At 35.1% G+C, this 24928-nt stretch overlaps 3 protein-coding genes across 4 annotated transcripts; 1 reads left to right on the top strand and 2 right to left on the bottom strand.

Annotated features, from left to right (window-relative positions):
• Window positions 1-1554: 1554 nt before the first annotated feature.
• LOC133689430 (protein argonaute MEL1-like) lies at window positions 1555-8166 on the top strand. The gene is made up of 22 exons (XM_062109287.1): window positions 1555-1920; window positions 3168-3370; window positions 3488-3637; window positions 3760-3893; window positions 3973-4094; window positions 4324-4424; window positions 4597-4732; window positions 4879-4995; window positions 5127-5234; window positions 5324-5395; window positions 5557-5676; window positions 5748-5898; window positions 5981-6102; window positions 6188-6325; window positions 6420-6523; window positions 6608-6670; window positions 6751-6814; window positions 6915-7041; window positions 7238-7311; window positions 7384-7478; window positions 7619-7650; window positions 7792-8166. The coding sequence occupies exons 1-22, from the start codon at window positions 1555-1557 to the stop codon at window positions 7974-7976; spliced, it is 2784 nt and encodes a 927-aa protein (XP_061965271.1). The 3' UTR covers window positions 7977-8166.
• Window positions 8167-8833: 667 nt separating this feature from the next.
• LOC133689952 (splicing factor Cactin) lies at window positions 8834-15890 on the bottom strand. Its single transcript, XM_062110072.1, has 13 exons — window positions 15501-15890; window positions 15314-15405; window positions 14312-14411; window positions 12244-12315; window positions 12008-12070; window positions 11760-11900; window positions 11283-11378; window positions 10612-10896; window positions 10383-10524; window positions 10138-10277; window positions 9860-10036; window positions 9468-9734; window positions 8834-9384 (listed from the first exon to the last, which is right to left on the bottom strand). Exons 1-13 carry the CDS (start codon window positions 15795-15797, stop codon window positions 9265-9267), a joined length of 1992 nt encoding a protein of 663 aa, XP_061966056.1. The 5' UTR covers window positions 15798-15890; the 3' UTR covers window positions 8834-9264.
• Window positions 15891-19285: 3395 nt separating this feature from the next.
• LOC133687879 (aspartic proteinase 36-like) lies at window positions 19286-24597 on the bottom strand. 2 transcript variants are annotated; one of them, XM_062107216.1, is made up of 11 exons: window positions 24187-24597; window positions 23758-23781; window positions 23483-23612; window positions 23124-23374; window positions 22340-22567; window positions 21413-21575; window positions 20724-20797; window positions 20493-20589; window positions 20295-20358; window positions 19870-19941; window positions 19286-19784 (listed from the first exon to the last, which is right to left on the bottom strand). In XM_062107216.1, exons 1-11 carry the CDS (start codon window positions 24423-24425, stop codon window positions 19618-19620), a joined length of 1509 nt encoding a protein of 502 aa, XP_061963200.1. In that variant the 5' UTR covers window positions 24426-24597; the 3' UTR covers window positions 19286-19617. The 2 variants fall into 2 exon arrangements, with proteins under 2 accessions (XP_061963200.1, XP_061963201.1); XM_062107217.1 differs by lacking the exon at window positions 23758-23781.
• Window positions 24598-24928: the final 331 nt, after the last annotated feature.

Below are 24928 nucleotides of genomic sequence, written 5' to 3'. Positions count from 1 at the left end.
TTGAAAATATTAACTTTTTTATTAAAAAAATAGAGATGCAAATAGAAAAACAAAAGTAAACATTTGAGTGATAACAAAATGAACAAACAAATATAACAGATGTTAAATGAAGAAACAAAATAGAACAAATGTTAATTTTTTTATATATATAACAAATAAACATCTTATAAATAAAAAAAAGTTCATACCTCTAATTGAATTTAATATTTTAACTAACCTTACGGGGTATTTTTTGTATTTTCACAATTATATTTTTGTTATTATAACGTCATCTAAGGGACAATTTAATATTTTAACAAATATAAAAACTAATAAATAATTAGAAATTATAGTGAAACAATTAAAATACATTTAAAAGCAAAAGTTTCAAAACTGAAGTCAATGGGGTTTTTTTTGTCTTTTCAAAGCAATTTGTTTTTGTATTTTCACAAGGAAAATTTAGTATTTGACTATACATATATATATGAACATGCACGTGTTTTGTATTGGGAGGAACTTGTGCACTTCAAGCAGGGTATGCAACGTCTCTCGACATTTAAAAATATCCTTTGTCTTTTTCCATGTGGAATGGCTCGTGTTGGTGTTAGTGGTTTGGTTTGTCACTGTTAAGTTTTCTTTTCTTTTTTCTCTTCTCTCCTAATATTACAGTTTAGCTCTCTTTATTGTTGGTATTTCAATTTTAATCTTTATTATTTTAATTTTTAATTTTTGTTGTTAGTTTTTTTATAGGAGTTTTATTTATTTTTAATTTCATCATTCAATCTTAATTTAACAAAAATTATATTTTTCAATTTGATCCTTGTTTTTGTGATTTCTAACTTTTCTTAGCTCTTTTCTTAAAAAATCTCTGGATTTTAATTTCATCTTCCAATCCAAATTTATAATATTATATTTTTTAATTTGATTTTTATTGTTTTGATTTTTTATTTTTTAATATATTTTCAAGTAAAAAATCATCTTAAAAAACAACCGCTAGCACAATAAATACTAGGATATTATCTTGATTTTTGAATTTCTCTGGCTTAAAAGGAACAAAAAAATCAGACCTTTAACAAGAATGGTTATTTTGTTTTTTGTATCCGACCCTTACTGTAATCCCAATATGGTTATGTACCGTATAATAATGGTGGTAGCATGCTTGCTGTACTGCTAAACTGATTTATTTATTTATTTTCCTTTCTTTTCGTTCGTGTAGCAAAATGGAATGCTTATTCGTCTTTCTTATAATTACCCAAATGCCACTACTTTTTTTCAATTAGCAATGCACGCCCTTGCATCTTCCCGCCCTCTTCCTCATTTTACGCTTGTGTCACCGCATAGCAGCCAGGCACCTCTACGTTGCCTCTCATATTAACCAAGGCCTAGCTTTATACTCTACAAATCCAGTGCCATCTCCACGAGTAAATCTCTTTTCTCCCCTTAATCTCGAAGGTAATTATAAATTAGTCCTTCTTGCTTGAAGATTTATTACTTATTATTTTTCCCCTCGTAAACCCAGCATCTACCTCCCCATATTATAGGAAACGTCCTTTACTTGCACTCTGACCGAAAACAATGTACGGGAGAGGTCGACGCGGTGGCTCGCCTGCTCCGACAAAAGGAGGAGGGCGTGGCAGAGGACGCGGAGCTCCACTTCCTTCTCCTATGGCTTCGTCCGAGGCCGACTCTATCTCATCCGTGAGCCAGCTCGGTGGTGAGATGGAGCGGCTTAGTGTTCAAACTGAACCACCTGCTCCTACTCAGGCGCCAGCGGCTATTCCTGCACTGCAACAACAGAAGCAGCAGCAGCAGCAACTCGTACCGGCTTCCTCTGTGAAGTTCGCTCAAAGACCTGATCACGGTACGGTGGGATCCCGGTGTCTCATTAGAGCTAACCACTTTCTTGTTGAGCTCGCTGACCGAGACTTGCATCACTACGATGTAATGTTAACTTTTTTTCTTCTCTACTTTTTTTTTTTTTTTTTGTTAATTATTTCAGTTTCTGTTTGGTTCTCGAGAAAATGAAGGAAAATATCGAAGGAAGTTTTTGTGTTTAAAGTTATTATGAGAAGACGTGCTTTGTTTGGCTTTTTATTTGTCACTCCTTTTTTTTTTACGGACTTTGAAATAAACGCGGGTTACAAAATAACGCTATTATTTATTTTCTTTTCATTTTTTTTTTAATTTCGGTGTTTTCATCAACTAGAATGTTTTGTTATGTTTTTTATTTTGCTGTACAAAAGGCCTGTGAATCTGTTTTTGTTTTAAATTGTTTTTTAAAAAAGGGTGTGCGTGTTTTGGAGAGAAACAAAGCAAAATGCGAGAAATCTTACTCAAGAAGTTTCTAATTGTTTTTTTTTAAATCTCGTCAAACTTAATTTCAGACCCATTAATTCTCTGTTTTATTTATTTATTTTTTGGTTTGTTTATTAATTTATTTATTTATTTCAACGGGTAAATATGATTATCATCTCTCATTTAACTATATCCTCTTTGCTTTTGTTTGTGGAGCAAGGAAGATTTATTTTTCCAGGTTTAAAGTTTTAGTAGCAGTGGCTAACCTAGCTAGCATCGATGCAAATATCTGTCTCTGGGTGTGCTTAGTTAGGTTGAGCACTTGACGTTTCAATTTTGGGTTTAACCCTTTTTTTTTCTTTTTTCTTTTTTGTCAGCCTAAAAGTTTTTAAGATGTTCGCCAAACCTGAATTCATAGGTTGCACAAATATATATGCTTATCAAATCTTAGCGAGTAAACACTTTGTTCTGTTGTTTGGTTCCCAAGAAAAAGTTGGGAATAGATAAGGTATTGCTAAATAATTAACCAATTACCATTTCTGTTGTTTGGTTGGGTATTAGAGCATTTCATTGCTTCGAAGTAACCTTAAACGTGGGATTTCAAAAAATGCTTAATGGCACCTGATTCTTATTTTTTTCCCCTAATATAACTGAAAGAGTTGAGTGTTCTTTCGGTTTTTAGACTTGGACTGTTTGCTTTTGTCATGCTCTGTTCATTGCTTGATAAGCTTGCTGTGATTTGAATATGGCTCATTTATGTTCATCCCTGTTTTAATTTTCTTTTGTTGTGTTGTATGAGTTTTTTCCCGATTCTTCTAATGTTGATCCTGTAATTCTTGGTGTTTCAGTTTTACTGTTTGTATCTTACAGCATGGACATTGTATATGGTGTAGGTTTCTATAACTCCTGAGGTTGCATCTCGAGGGGTCAACAGAGCAATAATGAGAGAGCTGCTTGCTTCGAATAGCACACACTTCCAGAGTAGAAAACCTGCTTATGATGGAAGAAAGGGATTCTACACTGCTGGACCTTTAACATTCACCTCAAAGGATTTTGTGGTTACCCTTGTAGACAAAGATGATCAAGGATCTGTGAGGTGATTTCCCTTCCTTCACCTACTTTTATGTATATTTCATGGTTCTATGTTTTCCAGCAGTTCACCTACTTGTACGTGATTCAAATCAGCATTATAACCCTTATATCTGCACAACAGAAAAGAGAGGAAATTCAAAGTCACTATCAGGTTGGCATCCAAAACAGACCTTTATCATCTCAAGGAGTTCCTGCAGGGAAGACAAAGGGGTGCGCCGCATGATACCATACAAGTACTCGATGTAGTCCTAAGGGAATCACCATCCAACAAGCAAGTGTCTCAGTATCAGTAAAGATAAATCTGTCTATTTATTGATGTTTCATTGCTGAATGCTGAATGTGGAATTCTATGATTGGTTTCTTTTGCCATGTCAATCTTCTGCCATAATGAAGTTGCACCATCGTTGGGAGGTCTTTTTTCACAGCAGATCTGGGTGGCCAAAATGAGATTGGTTATGGTATAGAATGCTGGAAGGGATTCTACCAGTCTCTACGCCCAACGCAGATGGGAATGTCTCTTAACATAGGTACATTTTCTGTGGCTTGTATGCAACTTTGAACTTCTAGCTGAAACATTTCTAAGCACATCTAATTCTTTGCTTGCAGATGTGTCAGTCGCTGCCTTCTACGAGCCGATTCTTGCTGTTGACTTCGTTGCAAAACTATTAAATTTAGGAGATCCAATTAGAGCAGCAACCAGGCCTTTGTCAGATAGTGATCGAGTAAAGGTATCCCCCCCTCGCCCGGTGTTGCATAGTTAGCGGCATTCATTTAAGGTGGTAAATTGACCATGTGGTAAATGAGTATTCTAAAACACATGGACCGAATAAAAGTTCAGACCGCTCCAATACAGTTTTTCTGCTTAATCTCTGCATATCCCTTTCCTAGATGTGCTGCATTTGTACTTGAATTTCTTTTGACGTGGCACAAAAACCTTTCTTCATTCACTTCTTTCAGTTGAAAAAAGCTTTGAGAGGAGTCAGAGTAAAAGTTACCCATGGAGAGGAGAAGCGTTACAAAATCACTGGAATATCTCCTTCAGCAACAAACCAACTAAGGTAAGGTTGTCTTTAGCGAAGTTTTTCTCAGTTTGTACTGCAACATTATTTCCACACTATTTCGTCTAGCAGTCATCTTCATTCTACCGTCTTTCATTCCCTTTTTCTGCTCATGAATGTTTTGTTTGGCTAAAGAGCCTTGAATATTGACTGGATTCTTTATTCATTCCAGGTTTGCTGCTGAAGATGGAAAACAAAAATCAGTTGTCCAATACTTCCTGGAAAAATACAATATAAGGCTTCGTTTTGCATCCTGGCCTGCTCTTCAATCAGGAAATGATTCAAGACCAATATTCCTGCCTATGGAGGTTTATTATATATTACCTTGGTTATCATTACCACTTATGTTTGACTTATTATTACAACATCTCTTTCTCTGTCTACGCCTTCACACTCTAGGATAAGCCTTACTATTTATTATCTCTATACTCACCGTTTACTTGTTTCAATACAGTGTTGCAAGATTATCGAAGGACAAAGGTACTCAAAGAAGTTGAATGAGAAGCAGGTGACAGCCTTATTGAGAGAGGCCTGCAGGCGCCCTGTTGAGAGAGAACATAGTATTGAGCAGGTGATTGTGATTTTCACTCCCACTTCCAGTTTCTGTTTCTTCTAGCTGATTTAATCTTAGTTCTAGAGCTGTGGAAGTTTCAAAAACTTTCCTTGTACGGTATGATGATCCAAGTCATATGTTGGCAATAGATTGTTCATTTTAATGACGCTGCACAAGATGATCTAGCCAAAGAATTTGGAGTCAGTGTCAAAAAGGAGCTGACTTACATCGATGCCAGAGTCTTGCCACCTCCGGTGGTAATTATACGTCTTACCTCTCTTTCCAATACGCTTTATGATCCCTCAAACTGGCCTTAACATTTCACATTCTGGATTTGATTCCTCAGCTCAAGTACCATGATTTGGGAAAAGCTAGAACTGTAAGACCCCGAGTGGGGCAGTGGAACATGATTAATGCTGTAAGTAATGAATTTATATTCCCACTTTCGGGACATGATGAAATATAATTAATAGTATAATAACATTTCAGTTGTCTTACTTTTATTTACGTTTTCTAGTTTGCATTTCCGTCGTTTTAGAGTGGATTATCTCGTGATCATCTTTTATTATTTCCATGCAGAAATTGTTCAATGGGGCCACAGTGAACTTTTGGATGTGTGTCAACTTCTCAAGTCTTGGTGAGCAAATGGCTGCTAGCTTTTGTCGAGCCCTGGTAGGCATGTGCAACAACAAGGGGATGGTGAGCATCGTTCCTTAATGCACTTACCGGTTACTTTGAAAAGTCACTAAACGGGTGGTTGTACTTTTCAGGTCATAAATCCTGCACCTGTATTCCCAATACGGTCTGGCCATCCTAACCAGCTGGAGAAAACATTGACCGAAGCTCACAGCATGTGTAATAATGAAAGAAAACAGCTTCAAATCTTAATTATCATTCTCCCTGATGTCAGTGGAAGTTATGGTAATAAACTTAACACTCATCTGAAATGGTGAAGATAATTCGTTCTCTACTGACCATGCACTCTTACTTCCATGCTTCAAAGGCACAATAAAAAGAGTATGCGAAACTGAACTTGGGATAGTTTCTCAATGCTGTCAACCCAAGCAAGCAAGAAAGTGTAGTCCTCAATACTTGGAAAATGTTGCACTGAAAATTAATGTGAAGGTTTGTCCCATCACAATCTCAGTTTAATATTCTGAATCACTGTGGCAAGTCCAACTCTCTACTTATCAATCAATTGCGTCAATAGGCTGGAGGGCGAAACACAGTATTAGAGGATGCCCTGAATAGGAGAATACCTCTTCTAAGTGACACCCCAACTATAATCTTTGGTGCTGATGTAACCCATCCACAACCAGGGGAGGATTCTAGCCCTTCAATAGCTGCGGTAAGCAAAAACATGTTTCTTCCTCTTGTTTGTTTCACTTCTTGCATGCAATGAAGGTTTTTTTATTTTCACTTATAAATTCATCAACTTATAGATTGTGGCATCAATGGACTGGCCTGAAGTAACCACCTACAGGGGCCTGGTATCTGCTCAGAAACATCGTCAAGAGATTATTCAAGATTGTGCTGGAATGATCAGGTAAGAAATGAACATGTTATATTGAGAAGTTCTTCTATCCGAGGCATCTGTTTTATAATTTCTCCTTTTTATTGATGTTTCCAGGGAACTTATGGTTGCTTTCAGAAGAACAACTAATCAGAAACCTAGCAGAATAATTTTCTATAGGTATATGGCTGTCCAAATTTTAGGAGATAAAGAATAGATCTGTTTTTCAAGTTGCTTATCTAGTTTTCAACATATGAAAGGGATGGTGTTAGTGAGGGCCAGTTCAGCCAAGTTCTCCTGTACGAGATGGATGCTATCAGAAAGGTGAGAAGGATTTGTTCCAGGTTCATTTTATTTTATTTTTTTAATGTAAGCGACAATTCTTGCAAAGATGTTTCTAATTTTCTGCCTCTGCTCTCATCAGGCTTGTGCATCTCTGGAACCAAACTATTTGCCACCAGTTACTTTTATTGTAGTGCAGAAGAGACACCATACTCGGCTCTTTGCTACAAATCCTAACCAAACAGACAAGAGTGGAAACATCCTTCCTGGTGCGTATGATGATTGCTCTGTTTTGTTTGTGGGATTGGAAATTCTTTTTGATTGACTGGAGAACCTAAGTCCTAGAGGACAAGACTAAATGTTACTACATAATTTGGGGAATGAAACAAGGTCCACTAAAATGAGTTTTGCACTGATGTGATTTGAACCTTCTCAAGTTTTCTCTAAAATCTTTTCTATTGTTAGGAACGGTTGTTGATACAAAGATATGCCATCCTTCAGAGCACGACTTTTATCTCTGCAGTCATCCAGGAATTCAGGTAGCTTTAAATGTAAATTATCATTAGCTTTTACTAAAAGATTGAATGCAACCATGATTTCACTTGACTCAGGGGACTAGCAGGCCGGTGCACTATCATGTGTTGTGTGACATGAACAAATTCACTGCTGATTGCCTGCAGATGTTGACTAACAACCTGTGCTACACGTACGATTTTCTATCCTTTCCACATTGTTATAAGAACAATAGTCTTAAACACTTGGAACCTCTGTTGAATAAAGTTCTGTGCATTTTCTTTTCATATTAAAGCAGAAGTTTAATTTATTTTTAGTTTTCACCTGTCATAGGTATGCAAGGTGCACCCGCTCTGTTTCTGTGGGTTCGTATCTAACCCCTAAACTTGTTCACTTTCTATCTCTGGACCTCATCTCTTTTTTTCCCTCTACATTCAAGCATGATGTCTTTTGTCTAACATATCCGTTAGTTTCTGAAAGTATGTCATGTTATGCTGAATGTGCAGTTCCTCCTGCATACTATGCACACTTGGCTGCATTCAGGGCAAGATACTACATAGAGGGGGACATTGCATCTGATAGTGGTGGCGGTGGCGGCAGCACAGGACCTCTTGTGAGGAGGGAAGCTGCCCCTGTCCGCCCACTTCCAGCCATCAGCCCCAACGTGAAGAATGTTATGTTTTACTGTTGAGTCCTCGGTTTTTTCAGACCTTTTGATTACAGAAGTGTATCAACTTTTGAACTAAAGCTATAGCTACCATTGGGATATGCATTTTAAGGGGCAATTTTGTGTTTCTGAGAACATTCCCTCATATTGTGAAAGCTTCTATGATACTAGTTTTAATTAAACGCTGAAACTTGATATGGCGGTCCTTCTCTAACTAGCCAGCCAACTGCACTTTTATTACTAGACGTGTTGATACGAGCTCAATAAGAGAGAGATTATTATAGAATACACTATAATTCATTTTATTCCTCAAAAGTTTTTTAAACTAATACCTCGTCTTAATTCAATGTGATGCCATTTCCACTATTGGAACAATGCATAATAAATATTAAAATGGTAAATCCAGATACATTAAAAGAAAGCATAATACTGTGAGATCATATATAAACAATGGTACCATAAATGTTGATTATATTAATACAAAGAAATATAAATTACCTATAAGGATACCCTATCTACCTAATTGAATGGAAATCCCCAAGGTTCAAAGGAAAAAAAATAAATCATAAGAGTACTTAATTAACATGCACTAATATATTTATATCCATCTCTATGGTCAGGGGCGGAGGCCGCGGAGCTATAAATTTTAGTTTAGTAGGGCCAAATTAAAGAAAAACATTTATGAAGAGATAAAATTTAAAATTTTTTTATTTTTATTTTTAAAGCTTAATGTCTAATTTATTGAAAGAGGAATGCTGAAAAAAGATTTTCCTTACAACGGACCCCACCCCTGCCAGCCCCCCTAATTTCGCCTCTACTACATATGGTGCAAGTACTAAGGCTAAGTTTCTTTAAAAGTAACTAACTTGAAAAGAAGAAAATAAAAAACATTGGAGCTGGTTGCGAGCCAAGGTTAAGATTAAAATATCAATGCTAACAACGAAAGAGTCAAAATTACAGGACAACAATCAATTACCGTGAATCAAGTCTCCCTAGCAAATTCATGAATTGTCCATCTTGATCTCCACCTTGGCAGTCATGATTATGATGAGCAGCCCCTTGATCAAACACCGAGCGAAAGTTGGGAGAGCAGAGAATGACAAGTTTTTGAAAGGCATGGCATGGAAGGAAGCTGGATCTTGTCCTCGATGAAGATAACCAAAATATAAAATTTAGCTATTTCATTTGAATTAACTATACAAAAATAAAGAAGATTAAAAACTACAACCAGCTCTTTCAAATAGGTATCATCGATGGTAGCGGTGGCTTCTGAAGTTGAAGCAAGCGACCAAATTGCAAAATTAGCAACATATCATCGACGGTAGCGGTAGCGTTTGAAGTTGAAGTAAACATGCAAAATTCCACGTTCGAATGTGCACTTGAACCCCTTCTTATGAGAATATTCCCATTCTTTATTTACGATCTTGAATGCCTGTCATACAATCAAATGGCTGGTGAGCTACATATCCACATCAATATCAAGGGGAAACTTTCGGTCGGATAAAGACAACTTACTATATCTTCATAAGGTGGCCCTGCATGGAACCTGATAATGCAAGTCTCACCATTGTCCCCGTCCTTCTCGATGGTAAAAGTTGGAGCCTTTATCTTGTCTACAAGGTCTGGGTAAAAGATATTGAATTTGTATCCTTGCACAATCTTAGGAGGAGGGTTGTCATGATCATAGTGAGTCTGGTTGTATTTGTTCCACTCATATCCGGTGTGAACACGATTGAAATACTTGGGCTTTCTTGGTCGGTACTTGTCATGCCACCAATATACCTGGTATCCACATCAATTTCTTAGAAAAAGCTTAAAATGACTTTGAAAAGGAGTTAGCAAGGCAAGTTGCCATTCTTTTTTGTTTCCTCGATCTAAAGGGAGCTGAAATAGCCAAAGTAACACACCTGTGAATCTAGATTCACTTCAGCACCAGAGCCAAATACTGCATCACCTTCCTCCATGGCTCCCATAGCTTTCATGGCCTTCAGCTCCAAGTTATCTTCTGAAGGAGGGGGCTTTGATGCCATGGCTTCTTGAATTCGTCTTTGTTGTTCCTCTACAACAGCCATTCGTTTCCTTTCCTGTTAATTTGTAAAAATATAAAACCTCACAGTTAAACCAAGAAACAAGTTTATAATTGGCATTCTCATTAATAAGCATATAAATCTGTTATAAAAATTACCAGTATAGCCCTATCCTCTTCAGGATCAATTGCTTCTTCATTTTCATCACCATGCAATAATTCGGGTGAAAATGATCCAGCCTCCTCTGCCTCGTGAGCCTCCTCCTCCACTACAAGTTCTGGAGAGAAAGTTTCAGCTTCTGCTAACAAAAAAGAAATATTAGTGAATTTCATCCAATGATTAAAAAAAAGAAAAGAAGAAAAAAGAGATCACTACTCTATCAGAAATGGTAAAGGGCAGAAACCTTGGGTATCATCATCCTCGATATCCTCCTCACTAAACCTTAAACTGATATCATTTTCTAACATATCATCACCCTTCAACGGAGGCTCAAGGCGTTGCAAATGCTTGCGTAACATCTTAGCATGAATTTCCTTCAAACAAGCCTGTGACCACAGCAATTCACTGGTGTGACCCAATGCCTGTGTTGCAAATAACTTATAAGAAATTAAAGAGCTTTGGGAGATAAATACCTTTGCCTTGTATATCTGAAGTCGTTTAAGAACAGCCTCCCAATATTCAACCACTTTTGCTGTGCCTGAGCTCATTTGTGACTCAATTTGGGACCTTAATGCTTCAAGCTCATTTGAAGTCTTCCCTTCCAAGAGATTCCTGACATCTGCTTCAATACTGGAATGCAGACCTCTTTCTTCTGCAAGAAACTCGGAAGGTGGTTGCTCCCCACGGACCCTAGCCCGATCCAGTGCATCCTTTTTCCGAGCTTCAGCCAGCTCCCAATTACAAACCACCAAAAGAGCCTGTTAAATTGTAGATATCAAAAGAGTGTCTTCTAGGTTTCCATCCTTTTCTGAAACTAAATATTCAAATAATATCTCTTCATGATCAATGACCATGAGAAATCAGTACAAGCAATAATAAGCACACCAAGCTTCTATGCATGAATTTGTACAAACCAATAATGAGAGAGAGAGAGAGAGTGATCCCAAAGGGGCAGCAACATGAAGCCTGTTTGACTGCTTCCATCCATCAACAGCTAAATTTCCTATTCTATTATAGAGCCATCATAGGTATGCAAAGTGGAAAATTCATGAAGGTGTTTTAGCAACTGCTGGAAAGGCATCTACCACAAATATGGTTCTCTTTCACAACCACAGCAGCAATATAGAAAGGAAAAAAACAGTACCTCCCAATAATCAATATGTGTCTGAGTTTTTCTATCCATATCCAAATGCATTTTGATGTCATCGTGAAGCTCTTCCATCTCTTTGACAGTCAACCCCTGCATTGTATAGGCAAATGACAGTGTGAACACTCAAAAGAAAATATTCAACACTTGTTCACTGCAAATCACAGAATATAGAGGGATTTACAAGTGGAACAGACAAATGCAGTGGAAATGTTTACATCAAGATGTCACACATTTGAGTATCTAGGGTGAATTAATCACATAAAAACTCATAAAAAAATAAAAACTGTAGTCAGATATAATAACATTCATTCATTTCTCTTATCTAAAATATTCTCTGATTGAAAAACACTGAAGAACACAAGCTATCATTTTAAACCGAAACTGTTGCACCTATGATGTTCGATACTAATGAAAGAAAATAAAAATGGCACCAAGGCAGAAAAGAAAAGTAACCACATATTAAACGTTTACCTTGAAAACCATATATGGTTCATCTATTTCTATATCCAAATCATCTGAGACATTGAGGTGTTTGGAAAGGACATCAATAGGTTTCACTCTCCCTTCACGCAATCTAATCTCTGACCTGACTTTGCTTTGGTCAAAATGAAACTGCACATTGAAGATGTATCACATCAATTAACTCCCCAAATAGAAAATATGAAGCACTAATGAAAATAAAAAGAGCACCGAAAAATGAAATGCTCTTAACAATTTACCTCCTCTTCTTTTTTCTCCCAGTCTTGGAATTCAGCCCTGGCACGTTCTCTGGCTAAGATTGCCTGCAGAAAGTGATATGTAGTTACAAACCAAGCTACATCTAAATTTTACCAAATAAAGAAATCAGAAAATAGTCAAATTTCATCTTTGCTGACATTAAGTTAACAATCTATTGCTCTTTCTGGCACAGATTTTAAGAATAATTTGCATCTTTATCATGAAATCAAGCTTTTACCATTTCTTCCTCATGCTGTGCTTTTTCAAGTGCCCTTTCCTCTCTTCTCTTTTTCACCTTTTCAATCTCCGCCTGCAACATACAAGTGAATAAATATAGGTTGATATCAAATGATTGATCACATCAACAGTGACTTCAACTATTCCATCAGTTAAACTAGCAAAAGAGTTACCTCTGCTTTCTTGAAAAAGAAAAGAAACTAAAATTTATATTGTAAAAGAAAACAAAAATATAGGTGCTTCTTTAAAACAACTAACTAAAAGATGATTTAAAATCCTGGCATTCACTGGAGAGGCATAAGATGCAGAGCCAAAATACACTCCAGGCCAAAGCAGCCATCATAAAGTTTGAAATTGCCAAAACAACTGATTGCTCTGCTAAGCACTATGTTAAACTTCCTCTAGAAAGATCAATTAAGTTGTCACACAAAACATTTATTCGATAACAGGGTATCAACAGGTAGATGGAAACCTCACCTAACAGTGAAAATTGCATGTTACATTACATTAAATTGTAATTTGATTGGATTTTCATCACTTAAACCACCAAAAGAAATCATTCACAATTTGTCAAATTAACAGGTTTCTCCTGATTCTGTTGATGGATTGTGTTCAATGGAAACACATTTGTATTCCTAATCAATGGCCTGTCTGGAAAGTAAATATCATAATGTTCATGGAAACAATAGCTTCTTTTTTTTTCAACAATAGGTTTTAATACATAGATTTCTGGAAGCATCTGCTTGGCTTATCCTAAGACGCTTGCATGACCCACAAATTCTTCTAATCTTAAGTCCTGAAGTTTCTCTCCAAAATCGGACATAAGGTGAGGATTCTAGAAGGGTCAAGGCCTTTCCTTGTGTATATTTCCATTCCCATCTAACTCAGACCCCTCACTCCACTCAAACCCCGCTTAACCAACTATATCTGCATAAGCCTAGGTGCTATCCAAGGCAAAAGTTTTATTCAGGTAACAGTACTCAGGAAGGTTAACACTATGGATTTGTACGTTAAGAGGCCTTATAAGACCATCTCCCCCAACTTTCATGCATAGAAATGTGGAAAGACACACACCTACCTTTGTTGCATTATCATGAAATTAGGAGATCAAGAAAAAGGTTTTCTATATGTGTTGTGAATAGTGGATTTCTCCATACAAGGTTGTTGATTGAATGACTGAAAATTTTCAGAGATCATTCCCCTTCCAAGTAACTGTAGGGGGATTAGGATAACAGTTTTGACATCTTTATGGCATACTGCTTAAAGGGCATTTACAGGGGATTCTTTAACAGATACTTATCATCAGCATTGGAAACCTGTTTTGTCATTATTTTTCTTCATTGTTGGTTATACTTCACTGTAGGAAACTTTCATCTTCACTGCTACCATTCTGGATTTTATTCTTTTCAAATAAAGTCTTCAGTTCTTGTTCCAAAAAAAAAAAGGCACACTGGCTTAAATAAAAGTGTGCCACATGATGTGTGAACTCTGACAAACATCTTCAACAAAGCTTCAAGGAAGAGTTATTTTTCATGACATAGCAGCAAGGACAAAAGGTTAGTAACCTAAGCTCCAACTGGGCCAATATACAATAAAGCTATGAGGTTCACTTATCAGCAGTCTATTGGGATATAGACTTCATACCTCCATTCCCCAACTCCTTATTCATTCTGCTATCATCTCCTCTTATCTAGGTATTTCACTTCTTCAAATAATGCTAAAAATGTTCAGACCCCCCTCTTGTGGTAAAAAACTTAAAGACCCACATGCATCAGCGACTACCATTTAGTTTTTCCTTATGGTGTTTTAACTGTATGAGCATAATAAGGTCACCGGATCCAGTTTCTTCTGATCTCTACCATATAAGTGGTAGAATTTAGATAATCCCAACTACTAACATTAAAACCCATACTAGAACACATTTATCAAATTTGTTTAAGAAACAACAGGATGGTACTGCTACCCTTACAAGAATAAAAGCCAAGAAACTTCAAAGTGCAGAGCAAAAAGAGAAGAAATCAATTTGGAAAAAATCAAATTGACAAGTAAAATAACCTATAAATGCATACCATCCTTTCTCTCTGTTTCTTTTTCTCAGCTTTAACTGAAAACATGTCAAGTGGCACACCTTGGGAAACATCGCGTTCGATTTTCTTCCGCCACACAAATCTGCAACTCATCCACCATAACCCGATTACATAAAAATCAAACTGGTATGATTTAAGCCTCTATTCTGCAACTGAGTTAACTCCATAAGTTGTTTTGGCTCATAAGTCAGGGCGGCAAACATGCATAAAGGAGAATTGTGATTTTTCCCAAGTAATAAATAGAAAGCCTATGTCTATTTAAGACAAGATGCAATAGCTGGTGTGATTAGATTCATTCGACGAAGCATTTTATTGGTTATTACAAAGCATTGGAGAAATATGAAGGTAATCAAAACAAACCGCTTGGAACCCTTGAAAATTAACTGAAGTTCATTATTTTACTAGGTTAAAATCCCCAAAGTGAGATGACAGTATCACAGCCCTCTAGCAGCAAACTGTGGCGAGTGATACACATCCTGTAAATCTAAGGGTGTCTAGTTCTCTCCTTTGTGCTTCTTTATTTCTGCAAATTGACTCAAACACCCACCAAGTATCTCATCATACATTTCTCAATCCAGCACATCTACTTTCAAACACTCTCATATCAACTAGACCAGTACAGAGAGAAAAATAGCATTCCACCCCCTGCCACTTAAGCCTTCATATGCTTAAAGGAGTCATTTCGTGTACAAAAGGTTACGGATATAAATCAATTTCCAGCATCGCAGATACATGATCATGAATCAGAATTACAACAGCAGCCAAAATTACAAGGAAATGTGCTCTTTAGTTTAAACAATTAGTTATTTTAAATTAACCTCTGTCAATTTCACTGTTGTAATTGAATTGCCTATAAAATCAAAAGCTATCAAAACTAATCATACCCTAACTCGTGCATTTTCCAAAAAAAAAAGAATACAGATTTCCCAAACAAGTAAATCATAACAAACCAATACAGTTGGAAGCTAAAAAAAAAAACCTTACTTTTCGTTGAGATTAGAATCACCAAACGGATTAGAATCATTAGAATAACCAGACACGGACTGCGCCTTCAATTTCTTTGCTGCTTTCATAGCCTAAATAAAATAATATATTAATTATGAAAAGGCACGACTTAAATATCAAAACTAAAAAAAAAAAAACCTAGAAATCAAGGAAACAAGATAAATACCTTTCTCTGAGCTTTTTTGGCCAGATATTCTGCAATTTCTTCTTCAGTAATCTTCCGCGAAGAGCTATTCTTCCTCTTCCGGTCGCGACCACTGTCGCTGGAATCATCCGAAGTCCGGTGCCGGCGATTAGTTCTTCCTTGACTGCGGCTACGACTACGTTCCCGACGCTTGCCGGAGCTCCTCCTCCGTGATGAGTCGCGTGAGTCGTCAGAGAAGGACTCCGAGCCGGACTCAGAGTCGTAGGATTTTCTACTTCTTCGAGACGACGACAACGTTTTCCTCCTCTTGCTGTCCATGGTGCGACGATAGGAGGGAGGGCGTGTTGATTTGAGCTTTTTGTGTTGGGGATTTACGAATTCGATGTCGTTTTAAATTGTGTTCATGACCGTCTTGGTTGCGGTACTTATTGGTTTTTTTTTATAATTTGCGTGTTTGAGCAGTGTCAAATCTTAATTTTTTTTATTGCATCTTTTTTTATGGCAATTTTTATGACAAGTATTTTACACTTTGTTATAGGAAAATACAATTATAAAACAGTGGATGAAAGCATCAAACACAGAGAAAGAAACCAAGTGAACAGTTTTCACTTTTATCCACCTATTTTCCTTTAAATTTCTTTATAATCCTTTTAGTTTTTAAGATTTTAGTTTTTTTATCCAAAATTTTATCTTATTCATGTTTTACTTTTTAAGTTTAAGATATGAGAAAAAAATTATTAAAAAACAGAAAAAAAAGAGAAACTTTTCTGTTAGCTCGATTTTAAAGATAAAAAAATTCAATTATAATATTAAATATTATTTAGTTTTGAATTTGTTTTCAAATAAGATTGTGATATTAGAGCTCTTTATGATTGTTTTTTCAAAAACAATTCTTACATTTTAAAAAATTAATTACGATTAAATAAATAAAATTATATTTGAGATATTATTAATTGGATAATGGAGTTTTAACTGAAAGGAAACCTTTTTTTATCTTTATTTCAAATCATTTAGATTGTTTTAATACTAATTGCTTATGATTTTTATTAGGTTAAGAACTCTAAAAATAAAAAAAAAATAGTGATAATTAAAATAAACTCTTGTAGTTTACCTACTTTTTATCTTTATCTTTATTTTTTAAAAAAATACAGTTTACTTTTAGGAGTTTATGAGTTGATACTTTATATCTTCATTAACTTATGTAAAAAAAATTAATAAAAAAATATCAACTTATTTACAATATTATTATTATATTTCAATTAATTACTAAAGATTTTAGAGAGCTTAAATAATAAGAAGTTAAAGAGTTGAAATTAAGCTCGTGTAACACCAAAGCTTTTTAAAAAAAAATACCTTATATTGAATATGTTTTTGGCATAAACTACACGTGAGTGCTTGACATGGCATGGACCTAAGCTTAGGTTGGGTTGAGTTAAATTTGGGTTTGGATTTACAGTAAAATGATTTTTAGACCTATAAAGAATTATTATGTTTTATCTTATGATTGAACATCTTGAATAGTAACATTTCTCTATCTGGATCATTTATTTTTAAAAAGAAAAAAATCTAGTTTTAAAGGCAAAGAAATTGCAAGTTTTAATTATTTTTTATGCAAGATAATTAAGGAAAAACAACATAAATTAATTATAGTAATTACTGTAATTAATTTTACATTGTTTTTTTATATGTAAGTTTAAAACCTTAAGGCTATTTATATGTTATCAAGTTGTTAATGATCATATTAAACTATCTATTGCAATTAATTAATTAATTTTAACCTAAATAATTGCAATTAAAATTTTATGTAAATCCATCTAGTTAAACTAAACTTTATATTTTGCATTTTAGATCTATAAAGAAATTTTATTTATCAACTCATAATTAAAAAGTCTTAACAGTGACTTTCTTATATACGAACAATTTTATTTTTAAATAGAAAACAACTTGTTTTTAAGACAAAAACTTGTTAGATTTTATTTTTCTCATGGTAGATAATTAAGAAAAAAATGGTAGTGATTAATTATAAAATTATTTTTGTATTATTTTTTGTTCTAAAAATCAATATAAAAAGAGGTTGAAGAGGAGTTGTTTTGTATACCAAACAATTTTTTTCTTTTTTGCCTTCTTTTCCTCTATTTTTCTAGTATTTTATATTCCATGTTTCTTCAACCATTCTAAAGTTTAGGTTTAACTTTTTTCATTGAGATATTTCTTAGTTTGTTTTTCTAAGTTTGTGGACTTTGAATAAGTTTAGGTTTAACATTTTAGACAAGAGGATCATGTCATTTCACTTGAACTGTACATGTATTAAAATAAAATGTGTGAAATTTTAGGGATAGAAAATTATAATAAGAAAAATAAGGTAATAAATATTTAAAACCAGTCAAACTATTTGACTTCGACTCAAGTTTGTGCCAATAAAATATTTGTTTAAGTTGGATTTTAAAGCTCATTTTTTATGAAAAGTTTGAGTAATGTAATGAAATGTTCATTAACATAAAATATATTTGCAAAGGATATTTGAAAAATATTTAATTATATCATGTATGTAAATTAATTATAAAATACACATAAAATGATATATTGAATGAAAAGAATTGATTATTAATTAAAAATATTTATGATTTATTTGTTTTTGTATTTAAATGAATTTTTAGAACTAGGAGGAAACTCAACCATAAATTTATCTAGTCAAAGCATTTTTTAACATCATGCAACTCAGCTTAATTCAGCTCAAGTACCACCATATCCCAAAAGATGAATTTATTTATTTATCTATTTATAAAACTTCTTAAAAACAAAGATAAAGTACAATATTATATTTATAGATTTTTTAACTTTGACTGACACCCATACCTTTTATTTTGCTTTTAATACTTGAATTAAAAGATGTTTGAATGCACTTTATCAACCCACAACCACTATTAAACTAATCTCACTAACTCAATTTTCAATAAGAAAACACCTTCTAATTAGTGTGCATGTATACTTTATTAACCTAATTTTTTTTTAACATCGTTAAGAAGTAAAACTATTTTTATTGAATTTTTTCTCCAAGATAAAACCATTAACACCAAAATTAGTAATTTTTTGTGACCAATCAGAATCTTTCTCTCCTCTCTGTTTTTTTAGCTACTTCTTTCTCCTCTCTCAACATCTAAAAACTGAAAAGTGAAGAAAATAAAGTTTTTGTATTAAAAGGTAAACAACTAAAATTATAAGGATAAAAAAAACTTTAAGAATTAAATTGAACTTTTGTGAATACTTTAGCTATTAAAATGAACTTTTAAATAATGCAATTCATAATGTTTCGTGTCTCGATAAACAATGTGCGCAGTACAATGAAATGTCCATCTATTTTAGTTTATAAAATGTGAAAATTGTAAACTTTGGGATCAAATTGAGTTTTTTTAAAAAATTGGGGACCAGATTTAATTTTTATTATAATGTTTTAGACAATGGGAACCCCACCTCAAATTGATAGTTGTTGCAATGTCATCTTTTGATATAAACGTGGAGAAAATTTGAGAAGTTGAGGGTGAGTCTGAGTCACGTTTCGAAATGTCTTTTTCTAGTCCTGTTTTATACAAGGGGGATCATGACTATTGTTTGGGTATTGATTGAAGTGTGGGAATATTTGATCTGAATGATGACGAATGTGAATGGACTGTATGGAACACAGGCATTGGGAGGAAACTCCGTGCACGGAGGGGAAAAAATTCACAAATGCGAGCATTACTACTACTAGCAATTGCTATTAAAGAAAATGAAAATTTCAACATCTCAAAAACGGCAACTACAGTTAATTTGGGAAAAAGGAAAAAAAAGGTTGTATATTCTAGTTCCAATGGTAACAATTACACTGATACAACACTTCCAATGTGGAGATAGTTTACAATTCTTGCACTGCTTAATATGGAGGATTCTTTACAAGAAAAAGAGTTCCCCGCCAGAAGTATAGAAGATGCTCCAATCACCAGAACTCGAGAAGAATTATGTAACAAGGTAAGGGACCGCTACCCTCTGCAGTCCAAATAAACATCACAATGCTGCCTTGCCGGTCATCATAAATAAAAACCAGCCAAGCCAACGCACAATGAAGACTGAACAAAGAATGAAACTTAATTTGAGGCTTAGATTACAAAAATTGGAACTCCAACAATAATATGTGCATTAAGAAAACCATAACGGTCAGAGGTAGCAGCTCAAAGAGCATGATGTCCCTTGACGAGCTGCTCACACTCAGCTGTCCTGCATTGATGAAGTCCTTGCTAGAAGTAACCGAAACATTTACAGATAAGGAGCCTGGCAGAGAGAATTGAAAAGCATCAGAGGTGGGGGGAGGGTTATAATAGTTGTTCACTGAACAGTCATAGTTTATTGAACTTACAGTCATAGTTAGCCCAACCAATCCGCTGTCTTACTAAATCATATACAAAAATCTTATCTTTCAGAACAAGATCTGCATGCCAAAGCAATCAACAAGATAATTAAACTCACACGTTTTGAAAGGTAAGAGACATGGATAAAGGCATTGAGACACGAGATTTGTAAGTTGATGGGGCTTGTTATAGAACTATAATTTCATTAGAAAGTGCCCAATTTGGCCCAACCCCAACCCAGTAAGTGGTCAGCCAGTCTATGTCAACGTAAAATGCATTAAGAAAAAATAATGATGCAATGAACCACCAAAAGCAAAAGTAAGAAATGTCACCAATACTGCACTTGAGACAATATGCCATGCAATAAAATCTTATGTTGGCCCCTGTTATGTTGTGGGTGTTCTATTAAAGAAGCTGAAGTCCATGGTCTAACCTCCTAGGATAGTTACTCCTTGAACTTTCTGAAAACCAATGCACCACATCGCAGAACCACCCTCCTACAGAAAAAAGAGAGAGAGGCGGTGCCTGTTACAACTCATTCAGTGACAATGGCATATTCTGAAGAAACATGTCCAGTTCAATACTGATGGGAAAATGAATAACTTAGCCAAACTGAAGAGCAGCAACTTACACTGGAACCAAAAGGTATAAGATAGTCTTCTGGTTTTAACACCATGGATGCACCCCCAGCAAAGTTAAAACTGGCCAGGGGGAACATCTGAGATACACTGCATAGTAGAAAAACAAAAATTCCAATTAAGTTCTTGTGGAAGAAGAAAGGGGAAAAAATCTGGAAAGAAAACCTTTATGTGGTGTAACATAACTGCAAAAACATCATTGGAAAATAAATAGAAGAAAGAACCTGGTGGAGACAAGATAACACTGGTTTCCTTTAGATGTCATAGGAGTAACAGATGGCGAGACAATGGCATTCACCTGGACATTCATCAAATGAATAAACTTAAGCATGCTGAAGGTCAATTTGATATTTTAATCATTATAATTCAACACTTTGCTACATTCCAATTCAATAACTTCACTTCCATTTACAATATCACTATTAAACAGCTCGAAACCAGCTCTTGAAAATCCCATAATTGGGAGAACTCAAAATAATTCTTTTAGAAAAAGCTTACTAGTTACGAGAGATTGCATGTGGGTAAAAAAAAAGCAGTTTACACTAGATGATTTTGTCCACTCTGTATTTGTAAGATAAGGGACCCGGAAAAATGAATGACATAGAAGATATAGTTACTTTAGAGACATGTTTGGCTGACACACCCAAAGCCTTCTCATAAAACGTCTCATGATGAACTTATGCAACAAGGGTCTTCTATATAAAGTAGCTATCTATATGTCAATTATATGTAAGGATTCCTAGTTAACCAATTCATTTTAAATGAAAAATACGAAATGATCAGAGGCAGATTTGCTCAAGATTGTTAAGAAACAATAAATCAAAGCTCATTTCTCTCAGCTGCAAATATCATTTATTATAACAGGAACTTTTGCTTCAAAAGAAACATGCATAGCAAGTGGAAAATTACTCACAGCACTAACAAAAGGATCATAAGCTTCCGCCACTAGGTACGCCAAAGTTGTTCCAGAGTCAACAATTGTTCCTTGGCTATTCGATGTTGCAAATGCTGCCGGATCAATTGGTAACAATTGCCCATTAACAGCAATGCTTTGTAGATTTAAATTATAATGAGGCCTGCAATTTTTGAAAAGCAAACTCACAGAAAATTAGTGTTGCTCAAAATCAAACAAAGGATATGTCAGGTAGCAACAGGCCTGCATGGTGAATGCTAAAAATAAATAAAAAAACAAATGGTTGTGCAACAGAGCAACAACATTTCACAAGAGGAGGGTTCATGATGGTAAGCAGATTTGGCGATAAGATGTAATAACTTGCAAGTGTTTGAAAGGTTCTTCAGCAGTTAAAGTTTCATAAAATAGGAAAAGATAAGTAATGTAATGGAATTGGTTTCCATTATTTACAATATTCAAAATCCAAATCTTCTCCAGATCTGCTTAGAAATCTTCCACAGGACTTGTTTGTATTGAGAATATCCAATTTCTGTAACCGCTTTAAATACCAAGAAAGATTCCTACCAACATGAGAAATCGTAAAAGCAAATCTGGCTTGGTACCACTCTCCAAAATATGCAACAAACAGAATATGCCTGTGAAGTGCTTGTCTACTCCTAAACACCAGTGATACACTGTATCCTAACCAAAAGTAAAAGAAATGTACAAGTGACTGCTGAAGAAGAAAATGTCTTATCACTGACCAATAAGATGCGAGTAAACAAATTTTCTTTTTTCTTAAGGATATGTGTGCAATATATAAGTCTGGCCCATTGCCTTGACATTTCTCAGGCAATAAGATTTCAGTTGTTGCAGTTTATACAAAGCAAGGATGACAGGCTAAAGAAGTTGGGTTGTTTAGGAAAGATCCAAGGAAAAATGACATACTGTGACGGGACAAGTGGACTATAAACGATGCCTGGCTCCAGAATCTCACCAAGAACCAGTATACCACCTCCACTGCCATCTCCTTTCAAGCAATGCGAGAATACTCTGGGTGTTATCCCTCGGGTCGATAATTGTGATATAACAGAGAGTTCTCCCTGGCCAAATCCAAAAATCCCATCAACTGCTTTATCAGTCTTAGTCAGGTCCCCGGACTGGTAGGCACTGCACCTGTTTTGAACACCACCATCTAGAGAAATAAGTAGCATACAAAAACAAAGATCAATCCTGGAACAAAAGAAACTAATTCAAATAGGAGAGTAAGAGATAGATGAAGAGTAAAGGATGCACACAATTCATATTTTGTCAGAAGGGGGACTTGCAGTCTTTTATTCCTTGGTATCAATTAAGTTTGTTGGTTAACTACAGCATAATCAAATGGTGATAACTCATTTAAACAGTTCAGCAACAACAAAACTATTTTACAGTATTAGTTGAGTGTTTTGGGAGAACATGCCCCTTGCTTTAAGCATTGGAATGGTTACCATAAGAAGGTCATGCCGTTAGGGTGATCTGGTTATGATCATGTAGTCATCGTTGCAGCAAACTACCATACTCTTATGTGGATCCACTGACTGCATATTATAAATTTGACAGGAACAATAAATGGAAATATTAAGCTTCATTTTTTAGTCTTCCACCTATCCCTTCTCTCTAAACAAATAATCATTGTCAATCAAAAAACTGAACACGCCCCATTCTTGTTCAACAGCATTAGAAAACCTACCCAAAGACAATGAGAGCTGAGGAGTTATCGATCAGTGACTGCCCCAAAATAGCATCAAAATAAAGTGTATCGGAGACATAATAGCCTGATGTCCCACTTCCATCTCCGTATTGGAATGTATAACTGCACTGATCAGTCTGAGAAGAGCATTGGGTTGCTGTGGTTTGAACTGCTGAAGTGCAGATCGGGTCTGAACAGCGGACCTGCCCAGCAGTTGATGAGCTGCTGGAATCAAAGAAAGTGAGCTGAATCTGCAAAACACAAACATCATACCACAGGAAGTTGAACCTTCGTTTTAAGTTTTCCAATTCTGCAAATGTATAGAAAGACTAATGACAAGGCAAGGAAAGAGAGTTTACTCCAAGGCCACTAGTACGCGGGCAGTTGTTGCAGGAATTGCAGCAGACCCACAAGACATCACTTCCAGTATCAATCTGCACATTGAATTCTCTAGGAGGAGAGCCCAATTTCACTTTTGTAAAATAAAGTCTAAGCAAAAGAAAAAAGACAAGAATCAAAGAATATCAAGGCTTATAATCATCAAGTACTAAAAAATTACTAGTTATCAAATTCTATCCTAAAGAGAATGTGGAACAGCACACAAAAATGAAGAGAACCAAGACGGATATATTACAAGGTCTCTGAAGTTCCCGTGACCCTGATTGCAATGGAAACCCAAAAGGAAAGAACAGCAAAATTAGCCAATAGTATAATAATTTAAGCACACAATATAAATAACAACAAAAATCAATCTTTTCGTATACAAACAAAAGCAAAGAATCAATCTTTACTAAATATAATTAAACCAACATGCACAGAAATCCCATTTCGTTTCCTTTTCTTCCACTTTTAGAAAGAATCACAAGCAATATCCACCACAATCTCATTTTAAGTGTGTGCCTGTGAGCGAGAAATGCATAAATACAAATTTACCACTCTAAACAAAACTCATCACTGTGAGTTCATTAAATAGTACTGAAATGAGAGTTTTTACCTCCAAGAATGCAATTCAATCATAGAAAGGAACCTTAGAACTAGGAAAGAGGGGTGGCGAAAAAATTACCCGACGAGGTAAGGATCGGAGGAACCTTGAACAGAGAAGTCGACAACGCCGCCAACAAAGCCTTGTAAAAGACGGGCGTGTCTGAGTCGGTCTCGAGCTCTGAGTTGATGGAGTTCAAGACCGTGGTTGTTTAAAGGAAAAGCCCTCTCCAGATGGAGAAGACTAGCACAGTAAACCGCCGACACAAACATGAATGATACTATTATAATGACGAGGAAAGGGGGCCATAAACCCCGCATTTTTGGTGGGTTCTCTTGTTTCTTGGAGAGTGTTAAAGAAAGAGATCGAAGAGGCCCTGTTCCTGGTTGTGATGGTTCTTGCTTCTGCGCATTTAGAAAAGGGGGGGGAGAGAGAGAGATGGTGATTATTATGATTTTACGTAACAGCAGGTGCTTAATTGTTCGTTCAAATTAGATTAACTTGTGTCTAACAAGTTGAGGGAAAGCTGAGTTGGTTGATTCTAGTTAGTAAAATATTATTTGCTCCCTGTATTTGCAATACAATTATAATTTAGTCCTTCATTTTTGAAAAAACCTGTAATACTCTTGTTGATTGTTTTCTTTTCAAAATAATTTTTTTTTATTTTTAATATTTTTTTTTGATTCAAAAATATTAACTCACTCAACTTTTATTTGTAGCATAAAAAAATAAAAAATATGCTCTGTTGCTTGTATTACTTACTTAGCATAGAAGATATATGTCAGGATTGGATTTAAATCAAGGTGTAGTCTGTATTTATAAA

The sequence above is a fragment of the Populus nigra genome, chromosome 3 (genome assembly GCF_951802175.1).
Source record: "Populus nigra chromosome 3, ddPopNigr1.1, whole genome shotgun sequence".
Classification (NCBI taxonomy): Eukaryota; Viridiplantae; Streptophyta; class Magnoliopsida; order Malpighiales; family Salicaceae; genus Populus; species Populus nigra.
The sequence above is the reverse complement of the archived record's forward strand: the minus strand, read 5'-3'. Positions and strand labels throughout refer to the sequence as shown.

What these genes read in the sequence shown, in the direction of transcription:
- LOC133689430 (XM_062109287.1), top strand. Translation starts at nt 1,555, where the DNA reads ATGTACGGGAGAGGTCGACGCGGTGGCTCGCCTGCTCCGACAAAAGGA. An exon ending in GATTGTGCTGGAATGATCAG is followed by an intron (nt 6,524 to 6,607) that starts GTAAGAAATGAA and finishes TGATGTTTCCAG; the next exon opens with GGAACTTATGGTTGCTTTCA. An exon ending in AGATGGATGCTATCAGAAAG is followed by an intron (nt 6,815 to 6,914) that starts GTGAGAAGGATT and finishes TGCTCTCATCAG; the next exon opens with GCTTGTGCATCTCTGGAACC.
- LOC133689952 (XM_062110072.1), bottom strand. Translation starts at nt 15,797, where the DNA reads ATGGACAGCAAGAGGAGGAAAACGTTGTCGTCGTCTCGAAGAAGTAGA. An exon ending in CCAAAAAAGCTCAGAGAAAG is followed by an intron (nt 15,406 to 15,500) that starts GTATTTATCTTG and finishes TATTTTATTTAG; the next exon opens with GCTATGAAAGCAGCAAAGAA. An exon ending in AAGTGAATCTAGATTCACAG is followed by an intron (nt 9,735 to 9,859) that starts GTGTGTTACTTT and finishes TGTGGATACCAG; the next exon opens with GTATATTGGTGGCATGACAA.
- LOC133687879 (XM_062107216.1), bottom strand. Translation starts at nt 24,425, where the DNA reads ATGCGGGGTTTATGGCCCCCTTTCCTCGTCATTATAATAGTATCATTC. An exon ending in TCAGCTCTCATTGTCTTTGG is followed by an intron (nt 22,568 to 23,123) that starts GTAGGTTTTCTA and finishes TGTTCAAAACAG; the next exon opens with GTGCAGTGCCTACCAGTCCG. An exon ending in TGGTTGGGCTAACTATGACT is followed by an intron (nt 19,785 to 19,869) that starts GTAAGTTCAATA and finishes TCTCTCTGCCAG; the next exon opens with GCTCCTTATCTGTAAATGTT.